Raw genomic sequence first — 19,898 nt, 5'->3', positions numbered from 1 at the left:
CCGAAGTCCCTAGCGAGAATCTTGATTTATTTTCCATAGCCGAGGAAACGTTAAAACGTGAATATCAATCAACTATAAATGTTATACAAAGTATACAGTACACGCATTGTCAATCCATGATGCGGTAGATCCTTGCTTTCTTCTTGTTCAAACGAATAATGATATTGTAACCACGGATACTATAATGTCCTGGAATTAACGTGTCCTCAGGACATTTGTTATAGAATGTTGGATAGTAATACTTCACTGTTTTATCATGCGATACAATTGAAAAAGGCTACACAGAAAAGCCGTGCAAAATGAGCAAAAGACCCACAGAAAAAGAAGCTGAAGCATATCTAATCGAAGATCGATCTAGTACTTGAAAAAAAATGCTGCACTATGATGTCATCATGTCATTAAGTAACTGGATTATGCAAATTGTCAGAAAGTTAAAAAAGAATCGAATTTCAACATTGTAAACTACACGGCAGCAAGGTAAAAGTTAGCCAGTGTTTACACAAGCTTTCTCGTCCGGGAGTTAATGACCCCCACCCCAAGGGGGCGCGGCAACCTTAGGGGCGGGCGGCCGCCAGGAGCGCGATTAGTCACGCCAGGTAAAAGTTAGCCTGTGTTACACAAGCTCTTTCAGCCGGAGGTCAATGACCCCCACCACCCCAAGGGGGGCGGCGGCCGCCAGGAGCGCGATTAGTCAGGCTAGGTAAAAGTGAGGTAGATATATAATATTTTCTACATTAATTTATTCTTCTGTAAAAAAAAAAAGTTCTCTGCAATGAAGTTGAGAGCTGCTTGTGATACCACTATTCAGTTCACGCGGGCTCTGTTTCCGTACTTTTACTTTTGGACGCACTTTAAGCAGTGGGACGCAATTAAAAACGATTTGGACACTTAACGGCAGATTAATGTTCCTGATCATTGTTATTCGTTTGCAAAATATAAGTTACTGTATTGCAGGGGGCCGAAACGTGTTGCACATTGCGAAAAAAGAAAACACAAATAGGCTTACACCAAATAGAAAGACCTTTCCAAGTGCGCACTTGTTTTCACAATTACAAAAGCAATCCATACGCCTTCTGAGTCAGTTCTAATTGCGTGATATTCAAATTGGGTTGCGTCTTGAAATCGCATTATTGTGGCTGACGATTTTTCCAATATAGATTGATTTCCTTTCTTCTATGGTAAATATACTATAATATTCCCAGTTAATCAAAAGGGAGGTAGGAAACACGATATGTATGAAGTAGATAAACAAATGCAAGTTCAATTGAAATTGCCCCGCATTTCTTAGCTTTTAGATTTCAAAACGACTATTTTGAGCGACGAAGCAAATCGTTGAAGGGGCCTTTACATCGTCAGATCATTTCGGCCAGAAGCCAACAGAAATCATTTTGATCTTCGGCGGTGAACGCCATTATTTTACATCGGGTCATTCACTGAAGTGGTCGGATATTGACAAGTCAATTCCACGATGCAGAAGCCATGCTAAGATTTCCTCAACTATCCCCCACTACATTTCAAACTCCTCTAGCAGTTCGGAACATTATTTGTCCGAAGAAGCTTCTCCATTTAACTTGCTCGATGATGTATTCTCTCATTAGCGGCCCTTGTTTGTGTTTACCGACCACGACTCCACGCGTGTTTTGTACCCAAGCACTATCCATCAATCGGCGTTATCGAGCTGTGCAGCTCCCAGCATTACCAACCCCCAAACGCCATCTATAGATGTGTGCACCCAAGCATGAATCTTCATCAATATTTAAGCAGTAATCTGCAGATGACAGCGCTAAGGCTAGAGAAGGCTGCGAAAGCGGTTGTCAACAACGGTTTGCCCGCGCCTTCCGTGCCGATGAAGCCAATTAGAAAACGGGCGGCCATCTCCAAATATCGCCCCCGATGATATCGCCGAAAAGGCAGGCGCTGGTCGGTATCATGTTGAGTGACACAGGGGTGTGATTGTGCTCGTTGAATATTCATGAGCATATAAAAAGTGCATGGAGATTGACCTCATTTTGGCAAATCTATTATTAATTCTGCTATTGGAAAAATGCAAGATGGCTGCTCCCACACTCTGGTCCACTATCTTGAGGTAAAGTGCTTCCTTTTTAGCGATTTCCACAAAATCTGCATGACATGTAGTTTTGCGATATGCGTGAAATATCAGATCATTTTGAAGCGCTGCTTTAGTGGCTGTCTTGATGGAGATAAAGTGGAAGTAGTTGTGACTGATTCACCATGCACTCTCCCGCTCTTCCTAGCGCCAGCAAAATTCATTGCAATTTAATTTGTTATCGCCTTATTCACAGGCACAGCAATCGCAGCATCACTATTCTTTGATTTCGGATGTCGTAGAAAATGGCCCTTCATTTATCGAACGCTCCGTTTCTGCTGTAGGCGTTATTTTCCGTTCTTAAGCGAGTATGTTGTGGAGATACAAATATGGGCGTATTGGGTTATTCCTGGTCTAGACTTCCCAAATCAGGCGATGTTGGGCCGATGTTTAGATACCGGTATCCCGTTCCCTGCATGTCACTTGGGGACAGTTCATGTTAATTGGTAGGAGGCGTGTTGTGAGGCACAATTGAATCCTTGAATCTTTAAATTATACATTATTTCGAACGATTTCTGTTCCCGTCTCCTCAGCAGAACGTGCGGCGAAGTATGTGAAGCATGCCCGGCATATTCTGGGTATGAAGCCACTGGGCACAACAGTCTTGGCGCGTGCTCAGAGTGCGCCTGGGCCCGCGGATTAAATGTCACAATCTCCAAGCAGATGTTGGGTGGAAGATTGTTGCCGTTCAAGTTCTACAACACGACTTTCCTGACAAGCATGTGGAAGCTGTCAGAAAACACTAGGCGAATAACTTACAATCTTCCACCCGAACATCTGCTTGAAAATCACAAGTGTCGCTTTAAAATTGTTCTCACCTGCACATGCACACTTTCCCTATAGCCTCACCTTTTTGTCACTAAACCCCGTGGTAGAAATTATAACAACTTCCCACATGAAATATTGTGAGTTTTTTTACGCCTTTCTTCCCTAACGCAAATGATGAAATTGTTTTTAGGGAATAATTTCTGTCCTTCCGGGCCGAGTAAGCCGGTGGACGCATGGCCCGCTACACCGGATGTAATACACTGATGTCAATGTGCAAAATCATGGCGGAGTACTCGAGCGGAGACTGAGCGCTGCTTCCAAAAAATCACGTCGGGAAAACACAGTAATGGAGCTTGAACCGACTGGTAACGACACACTACGGGAGTAGATATGTCGTGGTGTCGTATTTGAGCACTTGTATCGTGAGTTCTTGGAAATCCAGGGAGAAAATCAGTGTTTTTCACAGCCTGTGTTGCGTTAAGGGTTTGAAAAATGGCGCGGGTTGTCGCTTGTGTTCGTTCCGTGGTTTGATATCGTCTGTTCCCAAATGGCTGGCACTATCTCACCCAGCCGGGTGCAAAGTCATGTACGTATCTGTGTGGCTGTAACAGGTAGGATCTGTGATCTTGATGTGGTAGGACTTCAGTATGTGCGAGGTTGATACCGGGGCAGCGCCCCACAGCTGTGAGGGTCAGGACATAGCGGTCCTGGTGAATATCTTGTCATTGCTACGTCACTGATGCACACCTGTCCTGTGTTTTCTATCCCCAGGTGTGAATAATGGTCGAAAGCGGACCGACCTCCCGGGCAGACGGAGATACAGTAGTAGCAGCACACAGAGGTACAGCACCAGTCCGAGTCCGACTCTCCCACCGGCCAGCACCGGCAGCAGCCTCGGTGCCACCGTCGCTCAGTCGCCGAACCCACCCCCGCTCAGCAACCGCTGGCAGACCACCTTGTCCGTCATGACGGCCGCAGCCAACAAGCGCAAGCAGCGCCAACAAGGGCCGTACTGGCCCCCTCGGGCCCTCTTCTGTCTGGGCCTGAAGAACCCCATACGCAGGGCTTGTATGTACATCGTGGAATGGAAGTATCCTTTGATTTAAAACCTCTACTAGCCATTGTTTATAGCTCCACCATGTTACTGTACTCAGTAAATCACACAGAACCACAACATCATTTACTCCACACACTTGTAGAGCTGTCTGTTCGTTTACTCTTCCTGATAAGGGTAAAATGCTCTTTGTATGATTTGAAAAGGTTGTTCGCACAAAGGTAGAAGCGCAAATTTTCTTTCCATGCCTTCCCTCCAGAGAAAAGCGAAAACCACACCCCTGCAGCTAATTAGTGTGAAAGAAATGCCAGCTGATCAATCCATGATGTACCTTTTGAATAACCAGATTAACTCAAGCAGACATTTTTCTCAATATATTTTTTATGCTTGGAAAAAATGGAAACAATGCTCAGAAATCATTGCCAGGCTGTGATCTAATGTTAGGACATATTTTTTCTATAGTGACTGGGTCTTAGTTAAAAATTCATCTAAATCTCCAAGGAATAAAGGTGTGTTGTTGGGGAATTAACATGAAACGGGATGCTTCTCTCCTGAACTGACATGGAAGAAAAGGATTACATATGTTAAAAGGTCAGGCCAGGGACTTTAGTAAGCCTATTTTTGCAGCTTAATGCCACTGTTGTGTGCCATACTGAATGCTAACAAACATGTAAAATCCACAGTCACTATGTACCATAGCCTCCATTTGGCACTGTTTAGAAAAGCGAGGGTGGCAGTCAATGCAAACATGCCGCAGACAGGTTGACTCAGAGCTCACATTCACACAAGGGGCTTGTCGCCCCATTACAGCTTAGAGACGTTCACATGTAGATTATTGTAACAATTAGACAGAGGTCTGCTGGAGGGACATTGTGTAAGCACGGTGTTACATTTCGGTGAACGGCCTCTGTCACAATAACAACCCAAACATAACAATATATCAGATATACCTGTACATTGTTCATGTTGGCTGGTCATTATTGGCCTTGATTTATCTACATGTAAAACAGAACATTTTCTACATCAAACCTGAACATCTGATTTAGGATTTAAGAATGATAAATGTACAATATGACCTTAGTTTATTGCAGATCTCATTAGTTATTAACTCTGTTACATAAGGCGATTTTGACATGCTTGCGTAGTTCCAATACTGCAAAAATAATACAGACTATTGATAATTTCATAGAACATTGGACAAAACAGTTACTGTATAGTTATATATTTTTTAATCAAACAATGGCTCGTATGTGGATGTAAAATTTCAAGCCCTGTGATTGAACCTACAGTAACTTACTCCAATGTAATTATGATGGTCTTAATGTAATTTTCAGATTTGCACAACAGAGTCATGTTACCTAATATCACTGTGGTGTGACGCAGTAACGGTTTTCTGCTATATCTGCATGGAAACAAAACATAGCAATCCATTTTTTATATATATGAGTCTGGTATGCCAACTTGAACCACTAAAATAGAGAAGGGTTAGCTAGCCTAAAATTTGGACAGCTGAAAAACACTTACAAGGACAAAATGTAAGCAGCTTTAATTGGTATAGGACACACCAATTCACTGGAAGAATTCCTCTCCTTTCTGCAAAATCAAGAATTACGCAAGAGATTACATATAATTCGCAAATTTTTGTTTAAAAGATTAGGTGCCTGCTTTATAAACATCACAGATTTTGAAATATCCTCTGTATTCTCAGGAAGATACTAAGCTATTATTTTTGATGTCCTTGATAGCTCCAGTGCTAGTGATACATCATGATATGATCTGTAGCCTCCTTTTTATCAAATAACATTAAAGCACCACCCAATATATAACAACACTTTTGGACACTGATAATCATAAATACAAGTAAAGTCCTTTTCACACAACCACAGGCAATTTCTCACCAACGTTTTGGTGGCTTTGAGCTGCCTTCATCAGGATGAAAGCAGCTGCAAACCTTGGTGAGAAAATTGACTGTGGTGTAAAAATAGAAGAACTTTACATGAAAGTGACTTGAACCAACTTGAAGAACCTTTTCTTGCAGCATACTAATATTAATTTTTATCTTGTATTTTGTATGTCTGTATTTTCTGTTTCTTACATGTAAATCTTAACGTTTCTCTATAGATTCATAAGTGTGATCTTCTCGACCTTGTATACTTGATATGTTCCTTGACCAGTTCTCCTCCAGGCCTTTTGAATATTTCATTCTGCTGGCCATCTTTGCCAACTGCGTGGCCTTAGCGGTCTATGTGCCCTACCCTGAGAAAGATTCGAATGAAGCCAATCAACAATTGGTAAGTCACTGCCTGACACAGGTGGAATTCAATATGGGGTTTCAATAGATGGTTTCTATGGTAACACATCAACTCATGCCTTTGTGCTGTTGACCTCTACCCACTCCCCCCTGGGCGTGAAAGCACCCAGAATTCCCAGGGAAATTATAGCTCCAAGGACACTGAGAACCACTAGCCAAAACAGGTGCATTGAACCCCCAACATATTGTTTAATTGTTTTAGGCTTGTGTTTAATGGAGACCGTTGTGTTCTAAATCCTGATTCATAGTTGGAACAGAAGGATTTCATATTGATGTGACATGTTGACATCTGAATAGCATATTTAAAAATCCCCTTTGTTGGTATGTGGGAAAGTTTAAGACTGGATACTATAAGTTATATACAGATGTCAGCTTGGAATGTAAAAATATGCCAGGAAGCATCGCATTTTGGGTTGTATTGCAACATTTCTATATGATATTTTTGCAGTCTTTGCTAGTCACAGCTTCTCCAGACTATAGATCCATGCAGTTCCAGCCTTCCTCTGGAAAAACGTTTTAAGTATTCACAACAGAAGGAGGCAAGGAAATAGCCTGTCCCTGAGGAGTGACAGGTGGATTTTCATGGATTTCCTGTCTCTTGCCGGGATATCCATTTCTTTGTCCGATGTTCAGATTGATCCGGATATTGACTGTGCAGTGCAAAAGATGCGATGAAGTTCAGAATATAAATTTTTACTGCATCGTGCATCTCCTGGGATCTCTTAAATAGAGGGAAAGAGGATTTGGAAGTTTTCTTTGTATGTTGCATCATGCGTGATACCAGGACAAAACAGGCTATGCTTGAAAATAGAGACTCCCGTCACTCATTTTCAAGCAGATACTGAATACAATGAATCTCTTTCGTGGCTGCTGTGTTCAGATATGGTACAGTACAGTAGTTGAGATTTCCTTACTTTGTACTTTACTGTTGAACAACCCAGAATGTACTCCACATTCTGGTTTTGCATTCCCAGGCCTACCGCAAAAAATGTCTTGCAATTAATGGTGTTGGCAGGATGCCCTGCCTCTAGAAGAGCAGGTTGTCAAGCAGTTGGAGGTTGGATCTTAATGAATAACAGCTAGTGGGTTGATTGGTAAAGACGCCAACAGCATAAAAAGTCATCTTTTCATGGAAGGAGGAGAATTGTGTGAAAAGGTCTCTCTTTGACAGTAACAGGTATTGTTGCATCATTGCCGCCGTGGAGGTTTTGTTTTTGGCCTGTTCGTTTCTTTGCTGTGTGACAGGAAGTGAGGGAGGAATGGCATAACCACAGACTGACAGGAAGGTTGATTTGGAGGTCAAAATGTATAAAGGTCACCTCATTTCCTGCCCGATTTCCCTGTTATATTCATGTCTATCTGTTGCATATAAAATGCATTTATTTTACAGAATCAGCCAGAAGTTCACAATTCACAACTCTAAATACTTTATGAAAGTATAAATTCTTCCATTTCTTGTTAAGTACATTTTTTCCAGGTACCCCTGGTATCTAGAAATTAGGATGATGTTGGGAGAGGGGGCAATTTGACAATACTGACCAGAAAATATCCAATCTCTGAAAAGAATTTTACATTCTTATTGCAGCTGCTTTTGCAAGGTAGCCAGTGAGTAATATATTGAGGCAATTCTTCACCTTCTTCTTCAATTATTTCTGCTCCTCCTTTGAGATTGGCTCCTTGAGTGATTTGGGTGATTATTGCCAAGAAACTGTCAGAAAGTAGATGGGGGCATTGATAGAGAGGACCCTGTAGAGAGAAAGGTGTATCAGATTGTTTTTCCCCTTAGAGATTTGAGACGGAAGACTATCGATTGCGCCTAACATACCATTATAGCTTCTAAAGCGCACCTAGTCCTACAGCTTAATGTGTGTATTTTTCTCGAGAGAACGAGTTAATTTTCTTTTAAAGAAAGCGTGTTACACCTCTTGCGTACTGATGTCTTCACCCTAAGACAGGTTCTTAAATAGTCATCATAAAGTTAATGAAGTTACATTTGTGGCAAATCTAGATTACCCTTATATGTCTACATGTACCTATCCTCAAATACAACATTGTTGCCAAGTCACTACCTTTGCCGGGAGAAGGTTAAAAACAGAGCACCTCAGATGTTCCCTCAGATGGCATTTCAGTTTTGCTGAAGACTATGATTTGCCTACTTAGTCTTCTAAGAACTCTCTAAAATGTTATGAGAATTATGCGATTGTATGGTGTGTATAAAAACACTTGGCAGCCTCCAAGTCATCTCAGTAAAGACTCCTGGTGCTTATCAGATCTTGCATATCGGGAAAGTGGCTTTTTTTTGTCAAGTACCTACTGTTGATATGATCACTAATTCCTAAGGACAGGAGCCATTTATTTTCTGATTCCTATGTCTACTGAATGCAAGATTCTTTTATTCGAATTTCAGCTTTATTGGAAGTTCAAAGCAATTTTAAGCAGTTACCAGTAATACAATTTGATCCCAAAAAGAACAGTTTTTTTTTAAATACAATATTGAGAAAATTGGTCTGGCATGGTTAAAAGCCATGTCATGATTTGGACTCAAACAACATTTTGGCATCTAGAATTCAATATCTATATATTTTGATACCATTTGGCAAGTTAAATAAACTTGAGTAATTATTTTATGGTAGAGGGCAGAGGTGTAAACAATTTTATTGTCAATGGCTGCTTAAAATTATAGAATAACATCATGTCAATTCATGGTCATAGTTTGATGCCGTACTTACTGTGAAAGCCTCTTGAGTATCAAAATGGAAGATTTGCGTCTTACGAGTATGTTACCTGCCTCCAGGCAGCCATGTCAAATGCTACAACAAAAATCCATAAGCCCAGACTTTCATCACCTGCCAGATGCATGCAGCAGAGGGGAGAGAGGAAATCTTCCTCCATTTACATGCCTTCAAAACCTGCCATAAGGGCTATGGTTGCTGCCACAAATCATTTTATGATGCTCACAATTGATGTTATATAACACATCTATTCCTACATGAAAGCCCTTTCAGGGAATTGGGTTACTAAGGAAAAGGTCAGGACAACGTTTGAATGAGTGATATGCCAAAGACACCCCTTCAACATCAGACATTAGTTATTTTTATCATCCTACCATTCCCAGCTGTTTTTCGTGCCCTCCTTTTGTGACTTCTATGGAGGCTGGCTTCACATCGTTATTCATTTTTCAGATGCTAAGGTAACGCCGTTTGGCACAAAATTTGTATTTGATTATGGGGATAGTACAAACTGCTCAAAACATAAGTTTAGTAAATAGACCACATCTTGAATACATCATTATAACATTATGGGATCCATATTCCAGAAAACGCAAAGTGACTCTGACAAGTCATTTGGTGTGATACAGTATAACTAGCTTCAGCTGCATGCCTGCAAATCTGGTGTTTTAGACCAAATGGCAGCTGTACAGGTTGACTAATTTCGACTCAAATTTCAGACTCCCCAAGTTTTGCCAGAATCAGCAATTCCATTTCCTGTGTACAGTAGCTCTTATAGTACATTTGTACACTTAATCTAGTATTAATCAATGGACAGGTGCTCATAGCCAGGGACCAAGTAAGGCTGAAAGGGTAGGTAAATCATTAACAATGGGCGCGACCATTGATTCATTCAGCAGAAGTAACCGACAGGGCAGCTGGGATAGAGACGTGGTAGGAGGGTTTGAATCATTTATAACAGATTGCCAGGTAAACCAGCACTCATGTGACGTATCAACGCAGCCACGTTGCCTGGCAACAGAGGCTTGCCCCAGTGAATGCAAAAGGTGGCGGAAGTCATGAATATTACAGAACACAAGCGTAGATTGCTGAAGGTCACGCAACCGGTCGCCGAAAACGGTAGCTAAAAGCCAGTGATTGCCTGGCATTGACGCAGTTTTCCTTTTCCCAGGGCTGTGGGACGTGAAACCACAAGAAACTGAAAATAGCCTCTGGCGTGATTTCATTGCGAAACCATCTTATCAACAAGATGACTTGTAAGGTTGATCAGTTCTTGGAAATGTTCCTCATTTTAATATCATGACACGTTTTGGCATAAGTTTAGTCATACATTTTCATAATTATGACAAACTTCCTCCTGTCTGGCATTGTTTCAAAATGATAATACAAAAATAATACTTTGACGTATAACAAGTGGTTATCTGTATTTGAGCACTGCATATCAATGAGAACGCACCCAGATGTGCTGCATGATAATCTTACAGGGATCACACTGGCAGTGAAATATTGCCTCATAAATTTGTGCAGTTGGTTTTAGTATCATCTGTTCAAAACAGTCCTCACATGACCTGCTTGGCTGTAATCATAATAGCTGTCAGTGAAACTGTATAATGCATGTATCACACATACTGGGGTCAAAATAGATGTGTTTTGAAAGAAACGACTTCATTCAAGTTTGATTCCCATTGAATATATTAGGCAATTCAACCATATTGTTTATTTTGATGGCCCCTGATATTGCAGATGTCATAAAAATATTTTATGACCCGTTTTATAATGATTCCTATCCATCGGAAGTGTCGATTTTGATAATTCCCGTTACCTTCTATTCAGCTGATGAATGGAAGGTAATAGATTAGATTCTGCCATAATTGAGAATTTCCTTGAGGAATACCTTAATTTGAATTTAGTCTGAGGACCTAACATGTAACATGTGTGGCTCTTTGGTCAATAATTATTTTTTTCTTGCAAGAACATTCAGAAAGATGAATCTTAGCCCACTTCTTCTAAAAGACAGAATGTGTCTTTGTGGTGTGATGAGTTTACGGTTTCTGCAAAAAACACAAAGTTACTGTGATAAAACCAGCATGAGTTGTACTTCAGTATGTCCAGTAGTTTTATTAGAACCACCTCCACATTTCCTGTAGCCTTCCCCGTCCTCCCCTGGTACCCCAGAGCGGACCAGTCATGACATGACAATGTTGTCAGCAGTAGGCCAGTGCCCTTATGTGGAGGATGGGTGATTATGTACAGCTCCGGGTTGCCTAAGACAGCATTGATCGCAGGGTTTACTGATTAAATAGGCCGCCTCGTTAGAACGTACCAACTCACCAGGGAGCAGCGGAAGGTTGTCGCTGACTCACCGACGTGCGTAATGCGCGGTGCTGATTACACTGTTCCGAACTTGTGACTCTCATTTTATGGTGGAGATATGAACTCTGGTAACCTCATTATTGTGATGAATGTATCGCCAAACTTGTTGGACCACCGAGCTTGTTGGGGGAAATTGCAGCAGCTGGACCAAAGCTTTATCAAATTTAAAATACAACTTGTTGGAAGAATCTCGTGTCATGCTTTTATTTTTCCTCACTTACAACATGTCACTATAAAAAAACTGACCTTTGCAATGGGGTATAGATTGAAAGAATGAGTACATATGCACAATACATGTATGTCTATGACAGGTGATAACAGATCAGTCAGTCAAGCTAGGTAGAACAGATATAGCCAGATACTCACACACTTCCCCCCCATCTGAACACATAACTATTTCAAACCATGTGGTGATACCAGGATACAGTCAGATGGACCATCCCTCACCAGATGTAAAGAGCAGCTTGCCATTTGATGAAGTAGTCTGATATACCATTGCCCAAACTCTAACAGACTGTGGAGTATATATAACAAAAACTGGTGTGCCATGCAAATATCAAACTTGCTTGACGGATTTTCCAATCACAGTGTCAAGGCAAGCGAGTACAGAAATGTCAAAAGTGAAGAAATAAGGCTGGGATGATCATGGTCTTCAAGAAAACCTTGTGGGGAGAGCTGTAAAGCTGTAAATGGTTTATATCACCTGTGTTCTTCCAACTCCATGGTATTTAATGTTAAATCCAAATAAACAAATAGAAAAAAAACTAATTATTACCTTCATCAAGAAGGCTTTGTTAAATTTTTTGGCCGTCAGGTTAATCATTTCGAAAAGCTTGTGGAATTCTAGTTATTATTTTTGTCTTCCTGGTTTAAGTCCTTAAAAAGACTGGACAGACAGCATCAAAGATACTGTGATGTGTAGGAGCTTATGGTTTACATGAGACATCATTGAAATATCTGTTTGCTTTAGTCTTAGGATTAGGTTACTCCAACCATTCATCACAAGGAACACCCTTAATTTATGGACCTTTCCATTCCTTCTCAAGATGAATCATACTGTAATTTCGGTATTAATCATTGTCTCTGGTCAAAAGCAGAAGGTGACTACAGTTGCTTGACAAGCATCTTGGGTATCGAGTTGATCACCCTGGTCTGTTGGTGGTGAACAAGAAGTCAATCGCAAGATGTAGGAAAATGATTACCCTGGTAAAGCAAACTTTTATGGAAGTTCAGTTGTAGAGAGCAATTGTTGTGGAGGGAGAAAACCAAATTATATCTAGCCCACAAGTTGAGAATGAATATGAATTTCAACTTAAGATTGATTAAGATACACAGCATACATACGGTCTGTGCTAACTGTGCACATTTTTCAGCTTTCTGCAGAGTTGAAGTTTTGACAAAAATGTATTGGATGCCAAGTACAGTTCAGTAAAGAAGTTGATAAGTAAGCAACCCTATGGAGTATGGTATACTGTAGCTTAGATCCCTAGTCATTACCCCAGGTTTGTATAAAGATATCCAGATATTCTGTCTGGCATCCTGCTGCTAGTGTTTGGGCAACTGGTGTCTATCTCCCTCCTGCCAAGGTCTGCAGGGTGGATAGAATTCCTCCTGACAGGCTGCATCTACTGTGTTACACTCACCACAGGGGGGACAGGAATTCAGCAAGGCCAGGCAGTGGCATATGACAGTTTGGGGTAGCCTGGGTACCGTCCAGATTTTTACTTCGCAACGCTAAAAAAATAACTTTTGTGATAAGTTTGGGGGCTTTGCCCTCACCAGTTTCATATGTTATTTTTGCAAACGCATTCTGAAGATAGAAAGAAAACCACTCCATTATATATTAATTTTTCACACTAGATGATCTTAGTCTTCATTGTTGTAGGCAAGGATTTTGTGTACCATTGGGGGGCTTTGGTCTCCTCACCAATTGGCAATTCTGCTTGTCATTTTGCAGACCAATTTTGAGAAAAAATTACCAAAATTAAATCCATCACATTTACATACTTTTTTGTTAGATAATCTTGGACTTAGTAACTGTAGGTAAGAATTTTGGCAACCTTCCAGCATGGCAAGTGACAAAAGAAAGTGTTCCAATAAATGCCTCACCACGATGTGCTACCTGACTTTCTCAGGGCTATAGAGTTGAGAAGTTTATTTCTAGTCATGCCTTGGTGTTGGGAGGTAAATGATAAGATAAGAGGCCTTTGCAGTCGTGATGCTGCATGATAGGACCGGCGCACTTGGCATAACTTGACCATGACTCTGATCGATGTGGTGGGAAATTCATGCTCTGCCTGCTGTGTGTGTGTGTGTATGATTGGGTGTTTTTACCTGTAACTTTGGGTACAGCCTAAGAATTATGCTCTTCATGATACGTTGATGCATGTTAGACATGTTTTGGTCTGCAAAGACTTTATATTGTAGTGTGAAAACCATGCAACTGTTGAACCTATTCTGTTCTGGATTGGGCTTAAGTGGCTTCATCATACCTTTCCAGTTTATGGGTGTGTCATCATTACATAGTATGTACATTTGTACCCAAGCATCAGTCATTCAAGCTGTAGAATGCATCATCCCCTACAGCAGTGTGACAACAAAATTACAATACACTGTACATCTTTTCTGTTTGTTTTATCTGCATACTTCATTAGCAACCTGAATATCAGTTGGTAGTTCAGTATAGCCTTCCTCCCCCTGCCTCAAGTGCCCTCATGTCACCCTTTTAAGTCTGCGCCAGCAAAGAATTTGCAACACGTTTTTCGCCACAGGCTTCTGTAGCAACTTTTGCCATTACTTTTGGCAGGAGGTCCTGATGGAATTGCAGGGTTTGAAAAATAACCACCTGCTCCTGCATATGCAGGTTAGTGCAGGTAAAATTGGAGCTGTGCAGGTACTTCTGATGTCTACCTGCACCTAACCTGATGAACTCAGGTCCTGGTATACATACTGGTATATACATGTATGTATATGTGGACTATTATTTACTACATCAACCATTACCACCTATGAAATACAAACAAATAATCATATGGCAATAGTTTTCCAACAGTTTTTAGTGTGATGTATACTTCCTAGTACATGTACATTCTGATGTGATGCAAGTAAAATTTGTCTGGTGCAGGTAATTTTCAATGTTACCTTCACCAGTGCAGGTATGTAGATGGAATTATTTCGAGCCCAGAATTGGCCGACATGAAACATGCCGCCAGGTTGCTTATCTGGGAAAACAAGGACCACAGAGATATCACTTCCTCCCTGTTGAGGTAGCCTTTTGGCATTAGTTATTGGGTGATGGGAGGTAGGGAGAAGAAATTCTAATGACTAAAATTGCAGGACAGTTTCATAAAAAAAATTCAATAGGACCAGTATTTATTTATTTTGCATTAAGGACAATTAAGATGATTAGTGAAAGGGAAACATTGAACAACAATCTTGTCAACTTTAAGAAATTAGTTTACTGTTTCAGATATTTTGCTGTTTGTCATTTTGCACATCATTAGACTTTTAATGCTGGAATGATATTTCAGAATTTTTTGTTATATTTTTTTGTGATAATCCCTATTTAGTCTTTTTAACTCTGCTGACTGTATGAATAGCAAGAATAAACAGTTGGAGTAGCACTCCATTTGTCGCTAGGAGCTACAATGTACTCAGCTACCGTGGCACATGGTTTTTAGTGCTTGCTATTTTTAGGACAGTCTGAAGCAGCCTCCGACAAGAAACCCCCGTCTGTGCCTCCACTGCACTGTGGCTGCCTCCTCGGCAAAGCCACAAGCAATATGGCGGTACAGCAGCAGGGAGAGATGCATGGGTACAGGGGCTGGTTATTGATTTTGTGGGATTGATTCCGCCACGCAGCACCAGCCCATTGGTACCATTGTAATTCCTCTGTCATACGCTCCGTCTTCGCATCAAATTAGCAGCCAGAAAAATACCGATCCACGCATTTTATTACCATTTTTATAAAGATGGAAGATTAGATGGCCCCCGTCATCTTTTTTGTCCGATTTCCGATTACTACAGGAAATTGATTCTAATCCAATATATGGGCAGGGGTTTGAATGACTCATGTCGGAGTCTGCTTTTAAATCGTGTGGCGGAAACCCTCGCATGTGCCTCAGCTAATGAGCCGCATCCTTTGTGAAGGAGCCAAAAATGATGTGGCAGATATTCACCGGTCTGAGATGTACGCGGTCGTCAGCGCTCAACTTCCTCTGCCAATCTCCGGGGTGTTCGGGAGATGGTGTTTTATTACGCACCCACAGTTTTACAATTGGAGGGGATAAAGACGTTGATTTCTCCCGTGGACTTGTCCTTCAATGTGATCATGTAGGGTTTTTTTCTCGAGAGGGTCGACTGACTAATGAAAAAGCTGTAATAGAAAATTGTTGATGTTGGATTGTGTTAATGTATTTTGTCATGTATTTTTGTAGGAAAGATACATGTGTATAGTCTTTTGGTAAACCTATCGCCTTCCACATTTTGGCCTCAGCACCGACTAATAAAAGAAAATTGTACTGTTCTGTTAATTTTTGAAGGTGAATTGTATTAATGGGCATATATTTCTGAAGGGAAAGTCCACATAAAAATAGTTGTAGTTGCTCCTCCAAATTTGGGCATTATTGTTCTGTGCATCTTAATTCACGTATTGCACACTGTCTGGTATGCATGCGAGGTTGCTACATGTATCAGTAAAGTACATCTATCTCAGTTATCTTTGAATCACTTACAGTGTAATTTATTGTGATTACTATTCTATTTGCCTCATGTAGAGCTACCAAGTGAGTAATGTTCTGCTTTGATAACTGAAATTCAGATCAGCCATATTTTTTAGAAATGGATTTAGAGATCTGGAAACACAGTATATCATTATTAATATCATTTTGCTTAATCACTGTGTTAAACTGTCACATTTGAATTATTACACAAATAATATTCAGGGTGTGTCAAATAAAGGAAACAAGCTTGTCTTGTTCATTAGATTTCATCTTAGGGAAGTAATTCTTAGAGATGATAAAACTGTCACTTTTGATTAAAAACATACTTTGTCATTTTTTTCACCTGGCACTTTTAATAGCAATAGTGCATTATTTATAGTTCTTATGATATAATTACAGGAACAGTAAGGAAGATGGGTGTTCATTGAGGTATTTATGGCAACACTGGATAATATTTTCCATAAAATTTTCCATTAATTTTTAAGTTAATGACAGGACTTACAATGCTGAAAGCAAATCTTTTTATGTTTTTAGTTTCATTTATTCTGTGGAGCTCACAAAATATATTTATTTCTAATGAACTTATGAAACATATCTTGGCATTTCAATAAATTCTTGATGTGACATTGGCAAAAAGTAAAGGTTAGATCCCGCCCCAAGCTAAGCCCTGGTGAGGTATACACTTGGCCTCCATCGGTCAGCCCTGACCATGGCTAAATCTTAGATGATATCAACCCTACAGCATTGTCTGTGGCTAAACAGTATTATTCACGAATGACAATCTCTAAGTCTAACTCGAATGTCATATCGGTGTACTAGATTAATTCTTTGTCAGCTGCCATTGTGTGCAAAGTTCTTTTCAATCTATGGATCTGCCTTTCTTTTGCAGTACACAATCTTCTAGCTTCTCCTGATTCCAGTTGCAAATGCATGTCCAGAGTGTATCTCCAGTGTGTATGTACCACAGCAGAAGGAATCCCCCTCCTGTCCCCCTCCTACCGGAACCCTCCCAGCAAGGCCAAGTCTGCGTGGCCCCGGATCACAGGCCCAGACAGATGGGTCATTGATCTGCCCTGCCTTCCCCAGGCAAAACAACCACAACCATTATTGATGGTGGGCGCCCCCAGTACATGGCACCGAGCAAGTTTCTTCAATAACCTGTACTTCCTAGATCCTCCTTGTACATTCATTTTCTTCAAGATTCTATTTTCTGCTATCATCTGCCCTTGTGAATGCACAGCTGAAATTATCCAGATCCCAGATTTTGAGTCTTCTATAGAAAATATTTCCAGTTGCTTTAATTTAAACTTCTTCTCTGTACGTTCATGTACCTTCAAGATTCTACTTTCCTCTGTCATCCTCCCTTGTTTATTATATTAACAAAAATGTTATGGTAGGTAGGAGCATCTGCTATGTATGGTTTGACAGCTTAGAGAGTGCATAACATTGAAGACAATAGTCTTGTAGAGTAGTGTTCCTTGTTTGAGGAATATGCTATACACAAAAATGGCAAAAATATTTTCCAGGGGACATTTCGTATGGTTTGGCAGGCTCATCCCTGTACACATACCCCTGGGAGTAGGGTTCCTTGTTTGGAAAGTCCCTGCATCCCATCTTCAGTGATGTATTACCAGTCACAGACAGTCAGTCCTGCATCAGCTGATCAGCCTATTCCTTACTTATATATGAGAACCCTTAACTTGATTAATGCGCATGCTAAATTCCTGTGGTGTTTGTCACAGAAGTAAAGCGTTGGTCGCAAATTGCTGGCTGCAGACTATATAATGAGTTAATATGTCACTATTTACAGTGTTCGATGAAAATTGAATATATTTAGCGGTAACGAAATTGCAGACTTGGCATGTAGCTTCTTATTTTCAAGTTGTAACTGTATTTTGTTGAGTTGGGACGACTTCAGTGTATTTTGTTGATCACTTTTAGATGAGACAAAATGGAGCACTATTGACGCAATCCTGTTTCTAAATGGATCATCTGGATTGATTTAACTTGATTTTGTGCCTTATTTCTTACTAAGCAGAATTATACGGTCCCCCGAGGATGGAATTGTCGTCATCCGCTGCCTCAGCCAGTCATCTCAGGATGTTTTCCAATAATTACCCAAAAGACTCAGACTGCCTGACTTTGCCACTTGATTATATAGATACAAAGCATCCCTTATCATAGCTCAATGCTACGTTACTGGGATGTAAAATCTTCCTAAGCAGCCTGTCAGTTTGTTGCCATATAACCCAGAGTGTAACAGTATCCGTTGGTACATACAACGTAAGCAAATCAGCTTGCTACAGTTCATCATTGATCACCCTGTAACCAAAAATGGCTGCGTGTCACCCCCCTTTGGATGCCTCACATAGCTCCCTGCTCAAGGTTCCCCCTGTGCTCTCTGCTCTCACTGTGCAGACTGTTAAGTAATGCAGTACATGTAGATCTAGTCGTCTGTACTGGATGAAAAATGGAGGTTTCATCTGAAGAGAGATGATGAAATATTGGACACAATTCTATAGCTTTGTGGTGTCATTTATTCTTTGATCACAAGCATAACCATATGCATTGATGTTTCAGAGTAAGTCATAACAAATTCACTGATATTCAAAATATAGCAGTGTTGGTAAATGAGATATTTAGTAAGATCTTTTATGTCTGTGTTTAAGGTGCAATACAGCAGACTTATTTGTTGACTTACACGTAGAAGTGGTTTCTCATTAAAATAAAATAGAATTGAAAGGGTTACAGATTTTTATGTGTGATGTAATATAGACTGCGTGAAGCCATATGGGCCCTTGGTAGCCTCTTATTATTGAGCCATGGTGACTCCAGTGTATTTCACTGATCACTTTTAGATGATAAAGTATTGTTGGTAACCTTGATAGAATATCCACTGCCACAGATAACTGCATTGTTCCAAGCCAATCTAAGGTTCGTTGACCTAGGGCGGACCTTAATTGTTCTCATATGGCAGAACAATCTGTTCAAATGCCACAGTGTGGTCTGAATCAATGTCTTTGGAAATTGACATTTTGGTATCAGATGGAAAGCCCCGTAAGCCTTGTGTCCTTTTGGCCAGAAGACTTAAGATACCAGATGGGCAATCTTCTCTCTTTATGCCCTTTTTATGATCATTGAGCTGTGCTTGCCAATAACCATACAGGAGAGAATGTAGTGTTTAACCTTTCTCCTGCTTAGGTAGCCTTTCGGTACCAAATTTGTATTGGTTATGTACATGTATGGGGTTGGGTAGTGCAAATATGTTTCATAGACTAGATACATGGTGAGAATAATTGATTGGTGACTTACACATCACTGTTAATACATAGAAATAACAACATCATGGTTTAGAGAGGGAAAAATTACAAAACACATTTTCCCAAATCAGTGCATTGTTACAGTGATTTTAACCTGAAGTGAGATTCATGGCTTCCATTTACTTCCACAGTTTAGTGGGTTGATATGGGTTCCTATTTCCTCTGTTTATTGTCAGAGAGGTAGTGAGATGAAAATGAAGGAAATTGCAGCCACTACCAGACAAACAGAATCGAAGAACTTCTAGGGCAGCAAGAAAAGCAACAACAAAAAAAAACCTGAACAAAACCTTCCATAGTAGTTGTACGTGTATGTACACAGCCTACACTAAATGTAAATTTTGTATATGCTGGCATGCTTGTGTGCAGTGCTAGCATTGCTACTCTAGCTGTCCTTCTGCCTCCATGTAGAATTTATGAGAAGAGGTAGTGGTACAAGTAAATTGCTGATGGCTTTTTTCCTCATTTTGCTGGCATTTTACTGTTACCAAATAACCTGTCCTTGAACCATGAGAGTA

The 19,898-nt window shown here is 40.4% G+C and overlaps 1 protein-coding gene across 29 annotated transcripts in view; it reads left to right on the top strand.

Moving 5' to 3' along the window:
* LOC109469700 (voltage-dependent L-type calcium channel subunit alpha-1D-like) overlaps window positions 1-19,898 on the top strand; it is a 90,727-nt gene that overhangs the window by 15,740 nt on the left and 55,089 nt on the right. For 28 of the 29 annotated variants that reach the window (XM_019768352.1, XM_019768299.1, XM_019768309.1 and 25 more), the window contains exons 2-3: window positions 3,647-3,965; window positions 6,115-6,220. In XM_019768352.1, the coding sequence (XP_019623911.1) occupies window positions 3,647-3,965; window positions 6,115-6,220 (425 nt within the window). Of the gene's footprint in view, window positions 1-3,079; window positions 3,241-3,646; window positions 3,966-6,114; window positions 6,221-19,898 lie in introns of those variants that run through there. The other variant, XM_019768435.1, reaches the window with a different exon arrangement.

This window comes from Branchiostoma belcheri, unplaced genomic scaffold (assembly GCF_001625305.1).
Source record: "Branchiostoma belcheri isolate BF01 breed outbred unplaced genomic scaffold, Haploidv18h27 scaffold10, whole genome shotgun sequence".
In the NCBI taxonomy this organism is placed as follows: domain Eukaryota; kingdom Metazoa; phylum Chordata; class Leptocardii; order Amphioxiformes; family Branchiostomatidae; genus Branchiostoma; species Branchiostoma belcheri.
The sequence above is the reverse complement of the archived record's forward strand: the minus strand, read 5'-3'. Positions and strand labels throughout refer to the sequence as shown.